This window comes from Myotis myotis, unplaced genomic scaffold (assembly GCF_014108235.1).
Source record: "Myotis myotis isolate mMyoMyo1 unplaced genomic scaffold, mMyoMyo1.p scaffold_m19_p_1, whole genome shotgun sequence".
Classification (NCBI taxonomy): Eukaryota; Metazoa; Chordata; class Mammalia; order Chiroptera; family Vespertilionidae; genus Myotis; species Myotis myotis.
In genome coordinates, this window is record NW_023416313.1 from 180,288,674 (window position 1) to 180,312,516 (window position 23,843).

Genomic DNA, 23,843 nt, shown 5'->3' on the forward strand with positions numbered 1-23,843 from the left:
CTCAAAAATATATGTACACCCCATAGTCATTGCAACATTATTTACAATAGCTAAGATATGGAAATAATCTAAGTGTCTATCAACAGATCAATGGATGAATGGATAAAGAAATTGTGTATGCCCCACCAGTGTGGCTCAGTGGTTGAAGGTCAACCCATGAACCCAGGAGGTCATGGTTCGATTTCCAGCCAGGGCGCATGCCCAGGTTGTAGGCTCCATTCCCCGAGGGGTCCCAGACTGTGAGAGGGCACAGGCCAGGCTGAGGGACCCCCCTTACCCCCCCGAGTGCACAAATTTTTGTGCACCAGGCCTCTAGTCCTATATAATAAAAGCCTAATATGCAAATTGTCCCCTTGACTGGGAGTTTGACTGGGAGTTCGACCAGGTGGCAGGGCTGACTAGCCAACCTCCTGCGTCCCCTCCCCCTGGCTGGCCCGGCCCGATCTGCCCTGATTTGGGGCAGGCTGGCTGGACCCCACCTGTGCACAAATTTGTGCACTGGGCCTGTAGATCAGCTATAAAAAAGAATAAAATCTTGCCATTTGTGGCAACATGGGTAGACCTCAAGGATATTATGCTAAATAAATAAGTCAGAAAGAGAAAGACAAATACCATATGGTTTCATATGTGAAATCTAAAAATAAAAAACTAAGCTTATAGATACAGAGAACAGAATAGCAGTTGCCAGAGGTGGGCTCAGGGGATGGGAGGTGGGAGAATGGGTGAAGAGAATCAACAACAACAAGCAGCAGATTAAAAACAAAGATTTAAAAAAAAAAAAAACAATCCCAGAGAGCTTCTTATAAAAAGAAAACAGATCCCTAGGGGCTACCAAGTTAGACCTTCTGAGTCAGATTCTCCAAGAGTGGGGCCTGGAACTCTTTAACAAACTCCCCAGGGGATTCTTATGAATAGCAGCCAGGTCCAATCTCTCTTCTTTTCCTGGGGAAACTGAGGCCCAAAAAAGCTTTGAGCCAGTCACCAGCTGAACCAAAATCAGAAATTAGATCTTTGGACCCACAGTTAGATGTTATTTCTACAAAAAGACCAGGAGCCTATAAGACCCAAAAGAATTGCACATCATTTTCTTTGTTTTAATTTTTTTTAAATCAAAGCACACAATTTAAAGGGTCAAATAAAGGTAGTTTTACAAGGTTTGTGTGAGAAAACACAGCTCCTTGTCCACACCCTGCCATCTCCCCCTCCCCACTTTCAACTCTTAGCTGGTTCTTTGGGTATTGAAGGAAGCCAGAATGTCACCCAAAATATGTTTCTTTGACATAAAAATGTTATTTCGAGCTGAAGGCAATTAAGAAGCAGCAAATGCAGGAAGAGCTTGTCTTCCCCTCTCTCTTTTCTGTCTAAAGGCAGGATATAAATTCTCCTTTTCTTGAGATTGATTCTTATCCTTCCGGAGATAGCGCAAGTGAGCCGTACTCCATTAGTTCCCTCCCATTATTTACCTTCCTAGTTTGTCATTTTTGGAAGCCTAAAGCTGATTTCTTGTTATCCCTATACAAATGTGTTCTTTGTTGATGCTACACAAGCCAGAGTTCTAAACCCCTGCTTTCAGCTACTTTTCACTGAGGGTTCTCCCACGTAATGTCTGCTGCATATATTAATAAACTGTTTTTCTCTAATTAATTGGTCCAGCTGAAAATCCAAGATGGGTGAAGTTTTGCCTCTCCTATAGCATTTGCTCCCACCCTTGGCATTGTTGCATTTTTACAACAAGCATGCATTGCTTTGTAGACTTGGATGGCCAGGTTTAGCACAGGTCTGGGATGCTGGGCATTGCAGAGTGCCCCGGTGGTCACTGGGCACAGGCCACCAGCTCCTCCAGGGCTTGCTCGCGGCGGTTGCCATGGACCAGCAGCACCTCCTTGATCCGGTCCTGCTGGAAGCCCATGTCGCTGAACTGTTCCCAGAGGCGCAGAAACTCCCCTGCCTGAGGAAGGGAAGGCAGAGAGGGCACTGAGGCTTAGCCTCTACTCTGGGGAGCCCCCTCCCTGGTGTCCTCTACTCCCAGAAGCTGTGGCCCTCACAGGCCAGGTAAACCTGATCCTGGGCCTCACCTGCATTTCCTTTGTGCCTGTGAGGTGACATGGGCCCAGGAAGGAGGCCCCGGCCTGGCCACTGGCTTGGTCCTGGCTTTCCTCCCCCATTCCGGCTCTCTCCTGACTACCTGTGCTTGGGGGCTGGGGCCGGAAGAGGAAAGTCAAACACTGGTGCCCAGAGGATGAGTAGCCCAGGGTCTCTGCCAGGCCCCAAACTCTGCCAAGGTTTCACATAGTACAGCTTTGGTCCCCCTTCCTCCTCTGGCACCAGCACTTTAAACATCCCTGCTTTTCTTCCTTCCTCCTCCTCTATTTCTCCCACCCTTCGGTCCCTTCATCAGCCTCTGTGAAGAGTTGCTCTCGAGCCTGAACCAGCTGCTGAGCATGGACAGGTCATTTTCATCAGGCACACAGAAGGTACTGCTGGGCCCACAGCTGCCTATATTCTGGATTCCAGATAGACGGCCAACTCCTTGAGCAGAGAGTTCCAGCATCTTTGTGCTGCCTGTGGCTCCTGTCTGTGTGTCTAACAAGGAGAGCGCATTCAAGAACACATGTGCTGATTCTGTTAAATAATACAAAAGCCTTGCCTCTGGTTTCCTCCCGTCATCCCCTCACCTTCTGTGCTTCATCTCCCTGGGCTGTCTGCTCCCCAGGGCTGAGCAAGCAGGCTCTCTCCCTGTGGCCCCCAGGCTGGCTCTGGCACCGCATGTCCCTGCACACCAGGCTCGTGTGTATGCCCCATCCCTTCTCTGCCTCGGGGCTCAGGCAGGTGGCCGGCTGACCTGGCTCTCAGAGAACTGGAACATCTCCATGGCCTCCTCCACCAGGCCCTCCTCGTAGCCCTGCCGCCGCAGCCGGTCACAGGCACTAAGGTAGCTGAGAAACTGGGTCAGAAAGGGGCAAAGAAGGAGGGGATAAGCTGAGTGGCTCAGTGGTTGAGCATCGACCTATGAATCAGAAGGTCACAGTTCGATTCCCGATCAGGGCACATGCCTGGGTTGCGGCCTTGATCCCCAGCAAAGGGCATGCAAGAGGCAGCTGTTCAATGATTCTCTCTCGTCATTGCTATTTCTATTTCTCCCTTCCTCTCTGAAATCAATGAAAACATGTTTTGTTTTGTTTTTAAAAGGGGAACGGCAGGGGCAGTGGATGGGGTAGAGGAGAAACCCCAAGGACCTCAGTAAGGCCTGAGCTCAGGCCAGCTGGCTAGGCATCCACCACACATGACATGGCCCCAGAAACCCCATGAACCAATAGAAGAGAAGCAGAGGCCACCTCTGGAGATCTGTGGATAGGTAGACAGCAACAATCCCCAACTAGGGGCTGGGATCCAGGAAAGGGGCTGTTAGGGTGAGCTAAGGTATTCCCAGAAGCTAAGTGGGGAGTGGGACAGGCCTGCAACACAGGGGTCTCTTCTCACTCACCACTCACCCCAGCCTACTCACCCTCCCTGGTGAGCACCTACCTGAATGAAGGTGCCATCCATACCTGTATACCCCCACCCCACCCCTAGACACATATATCTCTGCCACCCAGGACTTCATGAGCCCCCACTAAGCAACAGACCTGCATCCATGCTGGAATGGGGAAAGGACAGAGTGGACCTCACAGGGCTGAAGACCTGTTCTGGTCACTTCCTGCCTAGTCCTTGGGGGCTGCTTTGGCCCTCAGGATGAAGTGCTGCCTCCCAACCGGGGCTCAAAGGCCTGTTCCTGCCTGTCAGTCACCTCTGCTCCTCCCCCAGCCCCCTAGGTCCCTCAGCAAGGCCAGCCTCACTCCTCTTACCTGGGGATCCTCTCTGCCCCGTTTCTAAGGTGCCGTGCTTGGTGGCCCCACAGCACATACAACTTTGTAACTGTTCTACTGCCTTCCTCATCTTTCTCATCCACTGACTTTTTGCTCCATGAGGGAAGGGTTACGTCACCACTGTGTCCCGGCACCCAGCATGGCAGGCAGAAGGAGCTCAATAAGTACATGCTGTATTTATAAAGTGAATTAAGAACCACCTTCAAGGAGCTCACAGCTCAGTGGGGGAGATAAACCAGATACTGGAAATCATGAGGCCCAGACAAATCAAAACAGAATTTATAGGGAGTCAGTGCCAAATGAATTTAGTGCCAGGCCATAAGAATTGTGGGTATAAGCGGAGAAGAAAGAGGCTGGGTTTCTGCAGACCTTCAGAGCTAGGCAGGAAGCATGGACCATACACACTAATGGTTTCAGCTTCTGAATTGTCCAAGCACTTGCCCCAGGACACCTAGACCTTGCTCTGAGCACAACTGGAAAACCACCCAGCCAAGCCCTCCTTGCACACCCGAGGAAACGGAGGTCCAGGCAATGCAGGCAGCTTGCCCAGGGTCCCAGGACGAGGGCCCAGATCACCTATAATCTCCAGCTAATGCCTTGTCCATCGTGGGGCCACTACTAGAGGAGGAGCTTGAGCTTAAAAGTAGACAGTTTCTGAAGGTGAAAACTGGAGTGGGGGCAACGGCAGGTGGGAGCTCTCCCTCGCCTCTTAGCTCATCCACAGCAATGGATCTTGGCCTTAGTGTTGATTGCAGCTACCTGGGAGTTTTAAAACTACCCATAAACTTCCCGACCAGCATGGCTCAATGGTTGAGCGTCGACCTATGAACCAGGAGGCCATGGTTCGATTCCCGGTCAGGGCATATGCCCGGGTTGCGGGCTCAATTTCAAGTGGGGGGCATGCAGGAGGCAGCCAACCAATGATTCTCTCTCATCATTGATGTTTCTATCTCTCTCTCCCTCTCCCTTCCTCTCTAAAATCAATACAAATGTATTTTTAAAAAAACTACCCACAAACCATTGATCTTGCCTCCAGAGTCTCTGATCTGGGGGGTGTCGCCTGGGCACTGGGACTCCTATAGCTCTCCAGGGGATTCTAATAAGAAGTCAAGGTTGAGGACCACTTACTCAAGGGAGAGCTGTCCTCAGTCCATACTACAGGATCCCATGCCAGGCTGCATATCAGAACCATCTACAGGTGTTTGAAAATAACAGGCTCTGAGGGTACTCCAGACCCACTGATGGGGACCCTCCCGAGTAGGTCCTGGGAATCTGCATTTGTAAAGATTCTGCTGCTTGGTCAGTTTTGGGGCCTATGGGACTGTAAAAGCCACCAGGCCTACCTCAGACCCCAGGATGGTGCCCCCACAAGTCTATAAGCACATGCCCCCCCCCCCATTGTGTGAATAGGGAAAGTGAGACTCAAAGCGGTGCCCTGATGTGCCTGGAGTCATATGGCAAGTCTGGGCCCGGCCTATGGGCCCTCACATGTGCCACCCACGTGTCCTGTAGGCAGTCAGTGGGCACTTTGATCCTTGTGGAAGGAAGGAAGGAGCGATGGACAAAGCTTATCTTTTGTGTCTCCTTCATTCTCCCTGGCTCTTCGAGGTGAAGATCGCCTGATGTCCTCCCTCGTGAGCCGTCTCTGGCCATAACGGATGTACTGTAGTATATGTTTCAAGGGGAGAAGGAAACTGAGCCCAAAGGAGTTTCTTAGTTAATGGAGGAACTTCAGAGAATAGAGGAAAATACTAACTTCGTGGGGGAGGGTAGATGAAGTCATCCAATGGCCCTTCAGGCCCGCCCCTCGGGGCCTAGCCCCTGACTGCCCAGCGGGGAGGACGGCCACCCAGAGACCCGGCGGCCAGCCAGGTGGTCAGTCTATGTCTGGAAACACAATGTTCCTGATACAGTGGGATTCTTCCCGGCCACCTACAGGGAGGCCAGTGCCTCTGCTGGCTCCAACTAATCTTCAGATCTTCACAGCGACGGCCTGAGACCTCAGCCTTGTCACCAGTCCTAGAGACTAGGGTTGGGGGGGGGGGCATGCCAGGGCCCCCTCTGTGGACCTGGTCCCTCACAATCCTCTGGGTAGCTCCTTGGCCATGGTCCTGGCTTTCAGTGGCAGCTGAAGGTGGAGGCAACTTTAGATCTATTCTTAAATCTCAGATGAGCCTGGGGGGTGCTGCCCTGAAAGGTTCTCACACAGAAAATGAGAGAAAAGCATTGAACAACAAAGATTCAGAGCTAACCAGCCTGTGTGCCCATCTGCAAAGTGAGGATAGTAATAGCAACCTTGAAGAATTGAGAAGACCTAATTGTATACTCTCAGACTGAGGGACTGGCACAAAAAAGGTGTTTACTAAATATTAACACCCCTAATTCCTGATTGATGAAGGGATATAAAGGTCTGACCATCTCAGCCCCACTTAGGATGACTCTGAAGGGCCATATTTGCTCCAGAGCTGAGGGGATGGCTGACACTGTCGTTGGGTCTACACAGCTCAACCTCTCCATCTACCCACTTCTGCTTCTGTCCACTCCCTTCTCCAGGGGTTGATCCCAAGAGCCTCCTTAATTAACTCCATCTGAGTCAGATTCCTGGGGACTCCAACCTACAACAGTGGTTTTTATGTACCCTGGTTTCCCTCATACCTCCTAGCCACATCTAAACACCCAGGAAGTACCCAATAAATACTGTTGACTAGATGGATAGGTGGGTATGGGTAAACTGAACACAGTTCCTTCGTTGAGGGAAGTGGTTAGAGCTGCACCATCCAATAGTAGTCACATGTAACTATTTTAATTAATTACAATTACATAAAATTCTCAGTCACACTAGCCACATTTCAAGTAATAACGTATGGCTGGTGGATACTGTATTGGACAACAGGTACAAAACATCTCTCATTACAAAAAGTTCTATTGGGCAGCTGTAGAGATTCTTGGCTGCCCAAAGCTCCAGCCCTTGCATTTGGGGCACAAACCAGGAGAGGAGTAAAATATCAAGACTCCCCCAAGTGAGCATGGGGGTTCCTGCTAAACTTCTATGCAGACGGTAGCTTTAGGATCTGGAAACTTGCTCATACCCCCCAGTAATTAATGCCAGGCTGAGCTTCTGCCTCTGAAGAGAAAGAAACAAAATTTCTTCAAGTTAAAGGTAAAAACCACGTGGCCACCCATCTGGTTCCAGCTCCAGTCCCCCAACTCTGGAGGGTCACTCACCTGGCTCAGGCTCTGACGCCCCGTCTTCTGCAGAGCCACGATGGCCCTATGCAGGGGATACCCCAGGGCGACCACTGGCCCAATGAGGTCTTGCTCCTCTTGGCTAAGGGCGGACAGCAGGTCAGCAGAATCAGGTTGTGCTCTGTGGACGATGAGAGGCTGGGGCTCCCGCGCAAGAGGTGGCAGACAGGTGTATGGGCTGAGGGACTGAAATACAGACAAGTTGGATGCGTCATTTACCACTGGGAGCAACATCTGGTTGGGCAGGACATTTTTTTTTAATATATTTTATTGATTTTTTACAGAGAAGAAGAGAGAGGGATAGAGAATTAGAAACATCGATGAGAGAGATCAATCAGCTGCCTCCTGCACACCCCCCAGTGGGGCTGTGCCCGCAACGAAGGTACATGCCCTTGACCAGAATCGAACCTGGGACCCTTGAGTCCGCAGGCCGACACTCTATCCACTGAGCCAAACCGGTTCGGCATGGGCAGGACATTTTTAAAGATGCCTTTGCATGCCACCTTCTGTACAGAGTGTAGGGGCGAATGCTATGGAGAGCTTGGAGTCCTGCTCTGGTTCGAACCCCAGATCTCTCCTGTTTACTCCATTTACTCATGTGAAATGGAGGCAATCATACTAGATACCTTCAGGGTTGTTTCGAGGCTTAAATAAGACAATGTGAGAAAAGCATGTAGCAAAGGACCTGCATACATTTCACTTTCAGGCTAGAATAACCCTGCTCTTATTGTACCATTTTACAGATATTGAAATCAAGGTTCAGAGAGTTAACGACCTGGTAAGCAGCACACATTTGGGACCTGAACCTTATTCAGAATCAAACCCAGGTTCTTTACCCCACACTTTAGGGCAGTGGTTCTCAACCTGTGGGTGGCGACCCCTTTGGCGGTCAAACGACCCTTTCACAGGGGTCGCCTAAGACCATCCTGCATATCAGATATTTACATTACGATTCATAACAGTAGCAACATTACAGTTATGAAGTAGCAACTAAAATAATTTTATGGTTGGGTCACAACATGAGGAACTGTATTTAAAGGGCCAGAAGGTTGAGAACCACTGCTTTAGGTGGAACCTTCCCAGCCAGACTCTCATTCTTGAATTTGGCTGGGGTGAGACTTGGCAGGGCACAGAGAGGGGTACAGACCAGGTGCAGCTCTGGTGCTGGGCTAAGATGGGTGGCTTCAAGGCCTTTCAATTGGCCTGGCCAACATCACCCCCAAGCTTGCCCATGAAGAGGCACCTATCTGCCAGCCCTGAATACACTGCCTGTCCTCTCCTCCCCAAGCCCCACTGCCCTGGCTCCTGGGGTAGAGTGTGTGTGACATAGAAATTTCCCCTCCATCCCCATCTGCTCAGGGGGTTCTCTGCCATGACCTTACCCTTGGGTCTGCCCTTGAACCCCCACAGTGGAAAACATCAAAATCTTAGGATCTGAGTCTATTCTTGTGACCTTAAAAAAGATTCTTAGCTGCTGTCTGCCCCAGTTTCCTTCTCTACAGAACATGCCACACACACACACACACACACACACACACACACACAGGATTGTTGCTAGAGTTATTTTAATCTGGATCAGGGAAGAGCCATCCTGGCATTAACATCTGGCCCTTGATGTGGGCACGGCCAGTCTAGCTCACAGAGCCTCTTCTCTCTGTTTGCTCCCAATGACGGTGAGAAGGGTTGCTGGCCCTCTTTACAAGGTGGAGAGGGGATGGCTCAGAGCACTTCAGCGACTTGCATAAGATCACACACCAGTGAGTGGAAAAGCCAGGCCTCGAGTCTCTTGTGGATGTAATTTCATGTTGGCCTTATTCTTTTGTACCTACCGGCTTGACTGGGGCTGCTGAGCGGACAGAAAGCTGTGCCCTATTGCTACCTCCGGCTACTAATCCTGACCCACCCCGTCTACTCAGGATCCAGCTTGTGTGGAATTTGGTGCTTATACAATTTGGACCTCTTAAATTAAAAAAGACAGAATTATACATATAAAATTAGGCATAAAGCTTTGGAAAGAGCTAAGTCAGAGCCTGAGGCTTAGCTTCATTGGTCTCATGGTAAATTCACTTGTGCTTCCCATTCTGCTGGTACAGCCTTCTGCCCCCGGCTTTCCCAGCCTGTAACACCCTCACCTCTCTCTCTCAACACCCAATCCCACCCCTACACAGGGCTGCCTTGTCTACACACCCCCTTGGGCAATTGTCCAGTGGTTTTGACTTTGTCTCTTCCAACCCAGTGTCTGGCAGGAATTTACAGGCAGTGACTATTCCCTGACTGAGCGCCCAGCTCACCGAGTCTTCAGCAAGCCTTGCCCAGCGAGCCCTGGATTTGAGTCACATTCATTGAGCACCCCCTAGGGGCCCAGTCTGCTGCTGGGTGCTCTGGAAACACAAATGAATGCGATCCACCCCCTGCCCTAAAAGAACATGAGCGCATGTTCCACGGGAAGAGAGACAGGCACTGGATAAGCACCATTATGTGGCCTGAGCCCTAGCAGAGGCAGAGCAGGCACAGTGCGAGACAGAGGGAATGGGAGCCCTCTGAGCAGGGACCATTGTAGGCAGAGGCTGCAGGAAGAGCCGCAGGCAAGGCTAGGGAGGAGGAGCACAGAGAGGAGGGGCCATAGCTATGGACCTGGCTGGGGACCAGACTATGGGGGGCCTTGCTGCTGACGTTGGCAGAGCCGGCAAGTTCCTTACTGCGACTGTGGGCTTGTGGCTCCGCAGCGGGGGCACGGCACCGGCCGTGGAGGGCCGCGGGGGCGGGGCGGGCACACAGGGGCCCGGGGGCGCGGGCGCGGGGCTCGGGGGCGGCTCGGGGCTGGGACAGAGGCTCCACGCCCGGTGGCGGATGCGCTGCAGAAAGGCGCGTGGACGGGCGGCCGTCCTGCCCTCGGAGAGCCTGCGCCGCACACCGGCCAGCTCGGACCTCACGCCTCGCAGCACATGCAGCGAGCACCGGTGACGGCCCGGGCTGGGGCTCGCGGGAGCGCTGGGCTGGGGGCTGCGAGGACCCGGCTTTTCCTCATTGCCAGGGGTGGCTTCCTCCTCCTCCTCCTCCTCTTCCTCCTCTTCCTCGGGCTGCTCTTGGGGTCCAGCCTCGGGGCCTGCGGCTGCAGCCGGCGCGGACGCCAGCCCGCATTCCGGGCCGACCAGCAAGAGCCAGGCTGGAGGGGCTGACGCCGTCCCGGGAGCATCGCACTGGAACTGGCGGGCGCCCCGGGTGACAGCCTCCACCCAGAAGAGCGTCCTCCTCTCCAGGCTGAAGTCGTGCTGCTGAGAGAAGGCTACGTGAGGCGGGGCTCGGCAAACCAGGGCTCGCGGGCGCACCACCGCCCCTGGGCTCCCCGGACCCTGTTCAGCCAGAGACTTGCCAGACCGGCACAGCCTCCCATTCTGAGCCCAGGCAGCCAGCACAGTCCACCCGCACCCTGCGCTTTAGCTAGCACTGGGGTAGGTGGATAGCAACAATGTAAAGGTAAACTCCGCATGAAGGACAAATGCAGTGAAACCTAATATCTACGTCCCTTTGCCATTTGGGATGCTATTGAACTGTAATACAGCTTAAGAACTTGCTCAAGGCGCCTTGAGCCCAGCACCGTTTGCCAGGAGGCAGTCAGCCTTGGCAGCCCGCCAGGCCCAGAGCCTCCCTGTGGGGTGATGTCTGCCCCATCCTCCTGGCTGCCATCTGAGGTTGCTTGGGACCCAGGCAATATAAAACGTGCTAAGCTTTGTTGAGCCCTATGTAGTAGGTTTAGTGTTATTCCTCTTTCCAGATTATGAAAATGAGGCTCAGCAAGTTTAATTTGCTGGAGGTCAGCTTGGAGGTGAGTGGCTGAGCTGGGATTTTTCTGTCCATCTGACTGTAGGGCTTTATACACTATATATAAGGCCACCTAAGAAAGCAGTCTGGAGCCCACATAAATAACCTAACTTGAGAGTTTATAAATGAGGCAAAAATAAAACATTCCTGTCACATACCTTTAAAATTAAGAACCAGGAATATAACATGGCATTAAAAATATTAAAAAAAATTTTTTTTAAATATATTTTATTGATTTTTTACAGAGAGGAAGGGAGAGAGATAGAGAGTTAGAAACATCGATGAGAGAGAAACATCGATCAGCCGCCTCCTGCACATCTCCCACTGGGGATGTGCCCACAACCCAGGCACATGCCCCCGACCGGAATCGAACCCGGGACCCTTCAGTCCACAAGCCGACGCTCTATCCACTGAGCCAAACCGGTTTTGGCTAAAAAAAAAAAATTTTAAGGGCAATTTCAATGCTCTATGTTGGTCATTTAAGGAAAAGAGAGGCTAGGGGAGTGTTGTGTGTGAGGGAAAGGGGAGACAGAAAGACAGACAGACACAGACACAGGCACTGTTCCCTCCCACTTCTGACATGACCCTGCACTGGGGAGAGGAGCATAATTTAGCTGGTCCAGTGTGGCTCTCTGAGGTCAAGGACTGTGGCTTGCTTACTCCTCTCTGTATCCTCAGAGCTAGGGCAAGCCTGGCACGGAGTGGACATTTGTAAAGGTGTGCAGAAGACATGGTTCGAGAAAGAGATTGGAGCAAAATAGATGAGTTGTGAAAAACATAAGATGAAAAAGACAACTTCAGAACTGATGAGACAGACTTGTAAAGAGAGAGACTAAATTAAAGAGACAGCCAGCAGGACTTCAGGGATAAAATGATACAAAGACCCAATAAAAATACCAACACTTGTGATTTCTGGAACTAAGCAAGATGATTCTAAAGTTCACATGAAAAATACACAAATAAGAATAGTCAGAAAAACTCTGGGGACAAAAAAAAAGTAGGACTGGCCCTACAGCTGTTTTATGGTATTATAAAACATCAATAATTAAAACTATGGCACTGGCACAGATAGATTAAAGGTAGAGAATGGAAAGTCCAGAAATAGACCTTAATATTTATAGGGTTTTAGTAAATAATAAGATAACATCTCAGGTAATGGGGAAAAGAGGACCTAATCAATAAATGGTGTTAGCTATCTGGAAGAAAATAAAATTAGATCCATTCTCACATTATATACAAAAAGAGAAATTCAAAAAAGATCAAAAATTCAAATGTGTGATATGAAACCATAAAAGTACTAGAAGAAAATAATACAGAAATTCTTCATGACATCAAGGGGGAAAGCCTTGCTTACTCAGAATCAAAATCCAGAAGCCATAAAAGTACACACAGGCACATGTCCAAAATCTGCATGGCCAATGTCATGAGAAAGGTCAAAGACAGGTGACAAACTAAGGGGGGGGGGGGGAAATAGCACTCACACAGAGATAAAGGGCTAACTTTACTAATATAGGGAGTGCCTAAAAATAGACAAGAAAAAGACTCACAGCCCAACAGGTAAGTGGACAAAAGATAATATGAACAGTCCACAGAAAAGGAAATACAGACCTCTATTAAACATGGAAAAAGCTGCTCAACCTCACTTGTAATTAGAGAAAGTAAATAAGCAAAATAACACTATACTGAAATACATTTGCCTGTCCCTTGGCAAAGACCCAAAGTCTGATGACACTCTGTTGGGAGTATGGGAGGCACAGGCCTCTTGTACCTCTTGTAGTGTGCTGTCGGGATATATATCAGTATAATCCCTACAGGAACAATTTGGTAATGTACTTAAACAAATTCAAAAGGATGTTTGTATATACTCATTTCCTGCAGCATTGTTTGTAATGGTAAAGACTGGGAAGAACCTGCCTGGGCCGGTTTAGCTTAGCTGGTTGGACCGTCAAAAGGTGGTGGGTCTAATTCCCAGTCAGAGCACATATCCAGGTTGTGGGTTCTAACCCTGATCTGAGCCAATCAATGTTTCTCTCTCACATCGATGTGTTTATCGATGTGTTTTTTCCTCTCCCTCTCTTTCTCTCTCCACCCACCTCTCTCCCTTCCTCTCTCTCTAAAAAAAAAATCAATTAAAAAAGCACTAGGAAGAACCTAAGTGTCTATCAAGAGGGACTCGGTCAATAAAGTGTGATGTGTCCGTACAGTGCAATACTTCAGTGAAAAACAAAACTGAAGAAGCTTTCTAGGTACAGATATGGAAGATCTCAAAATACATTAAGTGAAGAAAGCAAGAAGAACAGTGCATATAAAATGCTACCTTTGGTGTAAAGAGGGGGAAACATCTGTATTTGCTGGTATATACACACATAAGAGTCTCTAGAAGAATATATAAAAAACGAGTAACAGAGGTCATCAGTGATGGGGTGGAGGTGGGGAACAGGGCAGGTGGGAAGGCACACTGCTTGGGGGCCAAACTGACCCCATCACCTTGATTTTGTAACTGAAGTGTTACTGAAACAGAGCCATGCCCATCCTCTCCTTCCCCTAAAGCTCTGGCAATTATACTATGAAACAACAAAACAGACTGGAAGAGGCTTTAAGCACGTAAGGAAGGGCTCCTTGGGAAGGAGCAGGGGGAAGGGGGGCATGGGCTTTGGGGGGTGACAGGCTCCTGTTGGGATCCTGGCTGTGCCACTCACAGGCCCTGGGACCCTGCGGATCACTCGGGGGGAGCTTTGACTTCCTGTGCCGCGGGGGAGGAACACCAGCTGAAAGGGTCATAAAACTGAGAGAGAAGAGTGAACGTGTAAAGAGCACCTCACGTGGGCCTGGGGCACAGCAGGTAAACATTGATCGGCTCAATAAGGGGGAGCTGTTATTACTTTTCCCGTTAGGGCACGACAGGTAATCTAACCACCATGTATAACATCATCCTTATGGGAAAATGCATTTTAAGTTCTTAACACTGGGAATACAGCCCAGTGAACTCGGAGGACTGATCAGGGAGAGGCTGTAAATCATTCTTGGAGTCTCAGGCTTCTCTATTTGTTAGTTTGGCCCAACAGTTAATGAAATGGGAGTTCAGGAAGGGAAATAGGCTTAAGGGACTGCAGGTGCCCACCCTGAAAGCAGGAGGCAAAGCCAAGTCAGCATTTGGCTAAGCCACTGGACGTGGGCTTGGCAGAAGGGTGCCTGTTTCTGCTACCAGGAAAAAAATAGCCTCTTCCCAGCTAGACTTGAGCTCAGCAGGAAAGGAAAAGCTGTGATAATCCATCTCCACTGGAGCTCAGTAAAGCGAATTCCTCTTCCCAACAACACAAGCTCTCCTGCCAGAGTGAGCGCCCACAACACGGGCTGTGGGGAGCGCAAGAGCGCCTGCCTCACAGCGAGTGCTCTGGGCTTCACAGAGCTCATTTCAACTCTGGAAACATCTGTCCTGAGGAGCCTCAGTGCAACTCCGGGGTCTGCAGATGGAGCAAAACTGCACCATGCCTCCTGCTCCTGTGTCCCAGGCCACTCGAGCCCCTCTCCCCGACTCTCCCCAGGCCTCTCCTTTCTGGATTGTGCTCTCTGCTGACTTCCTGCAACCCTTTGCCTTCAAACATCCCCTGTCCAGTGTCTCTCATGTTCCAGTCCTGCTCTTAGCGAATAAAAAATGATCTGGAGTCAGGACCTGGGTTTTAGTCTGGCCACTAACTTTGCACAGATCATTTCCTTTTTCTGGGTTTCAGGTTCCTCAAAATGAGTAAGAGCTGATCTAGATCCTCAAACTTTTCCACGAAGCACCCTGCAGACAGTGGAGAATGAGCACGCACGAGTCTGAACACTCGGTTCTAAGAGGCCCAATGCCAGCTCCACAGTTCTTTGCAATCTTATTCTTTCATTTTTATTTATCATTATTATTTTTTTAATATATTTTTATTGATTTTACAGAGAGGAAGGGTGAGGGATAGAGAGTTGGAAACATCGATGAGAGAGAAACATCAAACAGCTGCCTCCTGCATGACCCCTACTGGGGATCAAGCCCACAAACAAGATACGTGCCCTTGGCCGGAATTGAACCTGGGACCCTTCACGTCCACAGGCCGATGCTCTATCCACTGAGCAAAACTGGTTAGGGCTTATTCTTTCATTTTTAAAGAATTCATGCGAATTTTGCATGCTACCCCATGATACATCTGTGTTCTAATGTGAATGCAATAGGTTCCCCCTAATTCTTTAAGTAAACTTGATTTTTCTGGAAGTTAAATAATCATGTTTATCCTGAGGCCACATGTGATATGACCACACACACTGGGAGCCATGGGGCAAGGGGTGCTTTAAGAGTGCCTCTGGGCAGACATGGGGAATAGTATTCCTTTCTAATGTGCCCCAGGTGGCATTTTAACAGAGGATTCTGGATCTAGTGTCTTAACCCTAAGCAGTGATTCTAAGGGAATTTTAGATACAGCAGCAGAGAGGAACTGGAACATCGGTGCCACGATCTTCAGTCACTGTATGTAGGTGACCTTCCGGTTATCCTAAGGCTAAAATAAGACCAGTCAATAATCCTCATCACCAGGCAGCCAGCCTTCCTCATGAAACACCGTTCCCTCTTAGGTTCTTCCAAACTCCCTGAAATATACCAGAGCAGGCCTAGCTGCCCTTTAAAATCAAGGAGCAAGGTTCCATGAGGCTCAGCATTCGGGCCCACAGATCCAGGGAGTAGGAGATACATAGACAGACAGACAGAGAAATACACTTACCATAGAACCCAGCAGAAGCTCCCTGCAGGCTGGGACACTGAGTTCTGGCCCAGGGAGAAGCTCTGTGCCGGTCAGAAAGCCCTTGGGCACCTTGAAAGGGACACCGTCAAGGGCACTCATTCTGTCAGAGGAGAGTGGGGATGGCTGAGGCAGGCTGCCGGTGGCAGTGGGAGAGTGTAGTCCTGAGGACCAGGCTCAGGCCTCAGATGGCCTCAGTGCTCTCCTGTGTGGTGACTTAGCTGAGTCCACACAGCCAAGAAGGAAAGGTAATGTGGCCAGTGCTGCATAAGGGAGGAAATGGATAAAAACAAGACCATTCAAACTGACAGGGATTGACTATTTCATGTTTAAGTCTTACACTAGGGCATTGTTTACCAAAACAAGGTCTAGAACTCTAGTTCTAAAGTCTTGCATCAAAAGAGTTTTCACCCCCCAAAAAGTGTATAGTTCTTGTAAACCTAATAAATATCAAAATCAGTGGATTAAAGTGAACAAGAAAGAGTTTTCACTCAAACGTTTAAGGAAGAAATATCAAATTACAAAAACTCTTCCAAAAAAAGAAAAGAAGGAATACTTCCTAACTCATTTGGCATCACCTTGATACCAAGCTTGACAAGAAAATTAGATGCTGATCTCTCATGAACATAAATGAAAAAAATCTTAACAAAAATAATTATCGATAAAAAAATACTGCCAAGTTGAGTTTATTTCAGGAATGAGAGATTGGCTTAACATTCCAAAATCAATCAATGGGAGTAAAGATAAACACCAATAGAATAAAAATTAAAAATTATATAATTATTTCTCTCCATAGATACAGAAAAATTACTTGATAAAATTAATATATTTTCATTATTTTAAGAACAAAAAACCCTTTTAGCAACTTAGGAATAGAAAAGAATTTCCTTAACCTAATAAAAATAGCTCCAAAATATCTAAAGCAAACAATCCACTTAATGGTAAATACTGAAAGATATCCTCAAGATTGGAAATGATGAGACAAGGATGTCCCCATCATCTCTTCTGTTCAACATTACACTGAAGTACTAGCCTGATAAAAAGAGAAGGGAAACAAATTAAAGTATGAGGATTGGAAAGAAAGAAAACCACCATTATTTATAGATGACATAATTATATTTAGAAAATCCAAAAGAATTTATGAGGGTTATTGGATATATGATCAATATATAAGAATCAATTATATCTCTATATACAAAAAACAAACCATATGCTATATTTTAAAAATTTTAATCTCTAATGAAATTAAAAGATACCATTAATATTAGCATCAACTACCTAGGACTCAGTATAACACAAAATGTATAAGACCTCTACACAGAAAACTGTAAAATATTAGAATAAATGGAGGAACATACCACGACCATGATTGTAAGACTCGATATTGTAAAGATATCAGTTCTCCCTGAATTAATTTACAGATCCCACATATCAAAATTCCATCACACTTTTTGGTGTAAATTGGCAAACTAATTCTAAAATTTAAATGAAATGTAGAGGGCCAAGAAAAGTCAAGACAAACTTGAAGAAGAAGCAACACAGTTGGAAGATATATACTTTTTGATATCAATCAAGACTTACTTTAAAGTTACAGGAATTAAGAGAGTGTTGTACTAACATGAGGGCGTATGAAGGGACCAACAGAACATAAAAGAAAATCCAGAGACATGTCCACACATATATAGATAGATCTTTGATATATGACCCTGCAGAGCAGTAGGAAAATGAAGGTATTTTTATTTATTTATTTAATCATCACCGAAGGGTATTTTTTTCCATTGATTTTTTTAGAGAGTGGAAGGGAGAGGGAGAAACAGAGAGAAACACCGATGTGAGAGAGACACATCAATTGGTTGCCTCTGGCATGCCCCCGACCAGGGCCAGGTGGCTCCCGAGGTACGTGCCCTTGACCGGAATCGAACCCAGGACCCTTCAGTTTGCAGGCTGACACTCTATGCACTAAGTCAAACCAGCTAGGGCTAAAAGTATTTTTAATAAATGGTTGTGGGTCAATTGGATGGCCACCTAGAAAAAAAATCTTGACCTTATATCATACACAAAAATCAATTCTACATAGACTATAGACCTAAATGTAAAAGGTAAAAAGGTAAAGCTTGAAGATAAATTGGAGAATATACTCATGGCCTTAGAATAGGCAAAAGTTTTATAAACAGATTACAAAAAGGACTAACCATAAAGGAAAATATTGATAAATTGGGTTACATTAAAGTTAAGAACTTCTGCCTTAGCCAGTTTGGCTCAGTGGATAGATCTTTGGCCTGTGGACTGAAGGGTCCGGGTTCAATTCTGGTCAAGGGCATATGCCTGGGTTGTGGGCTCAATCCCCAGTCGGGGGCATGCAGGAGGCAGCCAATCAATGATTCTCTCATCATTGATGTTTCTACCTCTCTATCCCTCTCCCTTCCTCTCTGAAATCAATAAAAATATATTTTAAAAAAAGATTTAAAAAAATAAAGTTAAGAACTTCTATTCATCAGAATATACCATTAAGAGAATTTTTAAAAATCAGAATGGGAGAAGATATTTGCAGTGCATGTATCTGACAAAGGATTCATATTCAGTATATACCAACAATTTCTATAAATCAATAAGAAAAAGAGCCAATACAAAAATAGGAAAGAAAGTTTCATAGGCACTTCACAAAAGAGACTAGCCAATAGCCAATAAACATATAAGTTAACTTCATTAGCCATCAGGGAAATGAAAAATAAAGCAATGAGGTATCACCATACAGTTAAAATTTTAAAAGCCTGATAATAGCAACTGTTGAGCACGTGGAAATATCTGGAACTCTTGTGCACTGTTGGTGAGAAAGTCAATGAGTGTTTGTCAACAGTATCTACTAATGCTGAAATCTAAGAATTAAAAAAGCATCGACACATAGCATCTGGGCCTTTTGTCTAAGAACAAGTGTAGGATCTGTTAGTTTAATAATCACAATAGCCATGGATTTAATTTTTGTATTTTAAACATTAAATAAAGATTCTGTCACCTTAAAACACAAATCAGCACTCATTCACAGGAATTCAAGCTCATGACTGCCTATAATATGTAATCCAGACTCCTGACTGCAGTCTGGCATTTTGCAAACAATCAGGGTTTACCTAGGAGTATCTTTGGTTTAATACAATCTGTCCTCCCTACCAGGATGGTGCAAAGCCCGTGGAATTGATTTTTGTGTATGATGTAATGTAAGGTCACTGGGGTCATCCCCATGCCCACATGAGAGCATCATGTAAAGATGTAGAGTCGGTAATCTGAGTATAGAGAGGTCAAATGAGACTAGATGGGCAAATCCCTTAATCCCCTCATCTCCACGGTAAGCTCACTCTTGTCAGTATCTTACTTTTGTAAGACTCAGAAGACTGTCTCCCAGCACACTGGAGTGACTCTCTGCTACAGGATCAGACAGGTCCCAGTGTGATCAGTAAATTATATGCCCCAACACCCTGTTCTTACAGGGGACTGTGAGGTACAGGGCATTGCAGGAAACACAGGAAAGTTAGCAAATGTTGGCATTCTCAGGTTTATCATTCACATTTTCAGCTATCATTAGAATTTTGAGCCATGGGGAAGAACCTCAATTTTATTGACACCCAAGTGGGAACTGCCACAGGTCCAATGGGCAGATACAGGGCCACCCTCTTCCTCCCTTACCTCTGGCCCAGCATCTGTATCAACAGGTATTCTCTATTCAGTTCTGTATTTGCTTCTGGAGTAATTGAAGAATTTGAGAATTCTACAAATACATCTCTTAAGAATAGCAAGGGCTATAGTGATCTAGTTAGAACATATTCTAAAGTGACGGTCACCTCTGCTAAGTACAAAATGAAAAGTATAGACTATTAAGTGATGATATTCTTCAGAGGAAAGTGAGTATTCTAGTCCTTTCAGGCTGGGGAAGCTTCAGGAAAGATGGGACTTGACCTGGACCCTGGAGGGTGGGGGGACAGTCTATGAGCAGGGTAAAGGTGGGGTGGGGAGTGTAACTCCAGGGAGGGGACAACGTGAGCCAGGGAGCAGAGGCAGGGCAGAGTGAGGGGGGACAAGCAGCTTGACTGAAGTAGATAGTGTTTGCTGGGAAGCAGTCGCAGTAAGATTGAAAGGGAGATTGGGGTGGAGCTGGGCGGGCCCTGAACTTTAGGCTGAGAGCTGACTCCATTCAGTAGACAGTGGAGAAAGCTCTGAAGGGGCCTAAAGGGGTGCGGTGAGGGTGGGGAGTGGGACGTTAGGAATGCCAGTCTGTGATGCTTCAGCAAACAGCATTCTACACCATCTCTCCAATGGTCTGTGTCCATTTGGCTGTGACTGAGCTTGAGGGCAAGGGGCAGGGTGGGTGGGGGTTATAGTAATCAGTCTACAGGGAGCCCAGGCAATGACATTAGTATTATGTTTAAAGGTCTCCATTATACTCCCTAAATGACTTTATCCTTGCCCATAATGTCAATAATCTATGTGCCAATGACTCACACGTGAAATTCTTCCGTTCTCTTCTGAGATGAAACTCAAAAGCACAACTGCCTACAAGGCATCTCCTCCAAGATGTCTTCAGGGTGCCTCAAACCCAACATATCCAAAGTGAACTCCTGATTTTCCCTCCCCCAAACTGCTCTTCCTCCCCCAGTTCTCTCTCACTTGGACCATTAGTGTCCATGTATCCTCTTATGCCCTATTATTGTAATTGTGTTCCATACACTGGACAAAAGTGATCACTTCAAAGCAGCAAACTAAGCCATTTTTAAAAGCTTCCAACAATTTCCACTGCTCTCAGAATCAAACTCAAACCCCCAACAAGGGCTTCCAAAGCCATGCAGAGCCTGGCCCCTCCCCGCTCACCTCTAGCTATGTTGACCTTCAGTCTCTTTAGTCTCGTGGTCTAGCACAGGGCTCTTGCATAGGCTATTCCAGACACTTGCTATGTTCTTCCTTGTTTCTACCCAACTAGTTAATAGCTGTTCATTTTTCAGAGCTCAGTTGAAACATTATTCTTCAAAAAAGCTTTCCCTTACCCCCAAACTTGGATACGTTCACCTAGTATGGTGGCTTTCAACTTTTTTTTTTTTTAACTGTGACCCACAGGATAAAATATATTTGACTTTGTGACATAGCATACACATATGTAAACTGAATGAAATTTCTTACCCTTATTATATGATATAGATATTTTATTTCATCTAAATGCATTACAGAACACTAAGTTTGAGAAGAAAAAAAAAAGGCCTAATCTTATAGAACCATATCTGTCCTTCAAAGCACTCAGCACATTTTTTATGATTATTGGATTATGTCTATCTCCCTCAAAAGGTGTGTTAGGGTGTATTTGGTATTTTGCCTATTGCGATAGCCATTGTATTTGACAAATTATCTGAGCCTCAGTCACTTAGTAAATATTTGAATAATGAAAAATATAAATTGGTGATTAAGCACTTTTAGCACTTATTATAATTGCAACTGACTCTAATTATCTGAACAGTCATTAGGCTTCTCTGCTCTAACTCCAGGATGGCAGGAATCCTGTTTGCTCCTTTTTATGTTTGTAGCACTTAACATCATACCTGGAAAATGGTAAATCAAAATAATTTCCCAAGTATATGGTTCAAATCCAGGTACCTAGATTCTGTCAAGCACGAGTTAATAAAGTTGAGAAGTGTCTCTTGTTCTATATAGTTAAGCACTTCAACACCAATCACCTCAAAAACTTCAATCTTTGCTTCAGAGACTATAAGAAATGCAGCTTATTCCAAAAGTAAACAGTTAATTATTCAGAAATAGCTTACTGGTTACAAGCATTAAAAAAAAGATTAAGATGGAAATGCCTCATATAATCTCTAGCCCTTACTATATACCACTGCTAATACTTTACAGCATTCACATTCCTGCTATATAATATACTTGTTTGAATGGAACAAGACATGCTTTGTACTTACCTTGTTAATTCCCAGGATAGCTTCCCTGTGGCAAAACTCATAGAAGTGAGTGAATTGCTACAACAGATGGTATAATCCCAGCTAATCTGCTTGATATATCCTTGCACAAAAGTCACGTGGACAAGAAACATGAATGGTTTTAGATTAAGTTGGTTGGCTTATACCAAAGTCTTTGACGTCATAAACTCAGCCACTGGGAGGAATACTCTTAGTGTTAATGTATAAATAACCTCTTTATTTAATTTTCTCTTCTTCCCTGTATTTACTTAATTTCTTAAAAATAAATTATTTTGTTAAAACTTCTCACAAGTCCAGGGTCGTCTCTACTGGGAAGATAAACAATATTCTTGCATATAAGACATGATGAATCAATACATTTATGGTTAGTCTTTGAGTAAGCTTCTCTATTTTCATTAATTTTTGTTCAATACATAGAGCATTTATGTGTAGGTGTTAAAAATGCATGATTTAGAAGAGGGCTGGAGACTCAACAGAACTGTAGTTCTTAGTTCTAACAGAAAAAAAATAACTGACTAGCAATGGTCAGCAATAACAATGAGCCCCCTATAATGCAGGTTGTGGCCTGTAAATGCCTTCTCCACTGAAGATTGCAGTCATTTCTTCCACTGGGGTAGGAAATGTGAAAAATAAATTTGGAGCAGAATACTGGGATCGAATGGGAATTAAGGAGCTGAGTTAAAGAGACTCCCATTGGCTCAATAAAGAAAACAATAAAATGAGTTGAAAGATAAATATGTTTAGATCGGAGTTCATAATGAAACTTGAACACAAAATTCACTAGTCATGCTTGGACAAGGCTAGGAAACCACTATTTTGAAAACTAGTAAATCAAGGAAATTACATATTTATCTCTTGTCTTTCCTATGCAAATTGTACCTGAGGATAACAAAATAGTTGGTGAGGGGATATTTCTCCTTTTAGAAGTATTCCAGCTAATAAAGAAAGAATGGCAGAATTAAACTATTTGGCAACCCCAAATGCAACTTGATTATCAATGACTGCTCAGGCTCCAAAAAGAGACAACCAGACATCAGTCCTCCTAAATTACACACCAGGTCTATGAAATAGTCTTACCAAAATATTCCAATCTAAGTGTGGTCAAGTCTCTAGATCAGCACTGTCCAATAGAAATGTGAGCCAAATATGTAATTGTACATCTCAATTCAAACCCAATTTCAATTCAAACTCTCAATTTCTAGTGCCCAATAGCCATACACGGCTACCATATCAGACAGTACAGCTCTAACCACTAAATTATAAGAAATACAGAACAGAGGAACATGCTATCCCAAGGATGCGATTAGCAAAATCCAGAGTGGGAACTTCAAGGAAAAAAGGACCTTTTTCAAGCAAAACATTACAAGGGAGAGAAAGAGTGCAAAGTGCATGGGAGTAAGTCTCTTAAGATCATCAGAAACTTAACAGACATATCACCCAACAATGCATAGACTGCATCTGCATCTTGATTTGAACAGTGTAAAACACACATTTGTGAGATAAGGAAATTTGAACACTGATTTTTTTTTTCTATTGAGCTATTCGTTTTGTTAGGTGTGATAGGGCACTGTGGTTACATTTTAAAAACATCTTTTAGAGCTATATACTGAAAAATGTATAAAGTACTAGGATATCTGGGATTTGCTTCAAAATAACCCAGAGTGAGTGGTGGGGTACAGATGAAACAGGCTCGTCGAAGAGTTGACAATTATTTGAAGCTGGATGATGGATATATGGGGAAAAAATTATATTATCTTTACTTTTGACATGTTTGAAATTTTGCACAATAATTTATTATTAATTTTAGATAGGGAGAGAGAAATATCAATGTGAGAGAGATACACTGATTGGTTGCCTGTGTACACACCCTGCCAGGGATTGAACCTGCAAGCTAGGTATGTGCCCTGTTAACTCTGTAATGCACATTACATCAAACTGGTGACCTTCCGGCGGACGACACTCCAACCCAGTCACACCAGCCAGGACTGCACAATTTTTAAAAAAAATATATTTTATTGATTTTTTACAGAGAGGAAGGGAGAGGGATAGAGTTAGAAACATCGATGAGAGAGAAACATCGATCAGCTATCTCCTGCACACCTCCTACTGGGGATGTGCCTGCAACCAAGGTACACGCCCTTGACCGGAATCGAACCTGGGACCCTTCAGTTCGCAGGCTG

The 23,843-nt window shown here is 45.8% G+C and overlaps 1 protein-coding gene across 1 annotated transcript; it reads right to left on the minus strand.

The window, feature by feature from the left end:
* Positions 1–601: 601 nt before the first annotated feature.
* On the minus strand, positions 602–16,159 carry UBAP1L (ubiquitin associated protein 1 like). Its single transcript, XM_036304728.1, has 5 exons — positions 15,680–16,159; positions 9,812–10,384; positions 7,092–7,298; positions 2,843–2,944; positions 602–1,948 (listed from the first exon to the last, which is right to left on the minus strand). Exons 1-5 carry the CDS (start codon positions 15,797–15,799, stop codon positions 1,814–1,816), a joined length of 1,137 nt encoding a protein of 378 aa, XP_036160621.1. The 5' UTR covers positions 15,800–16,159; the 3' UTR covers positions 602–1,813.
* Positions 16,160–23,843: the final 7,684 nt, after the last annotated feature.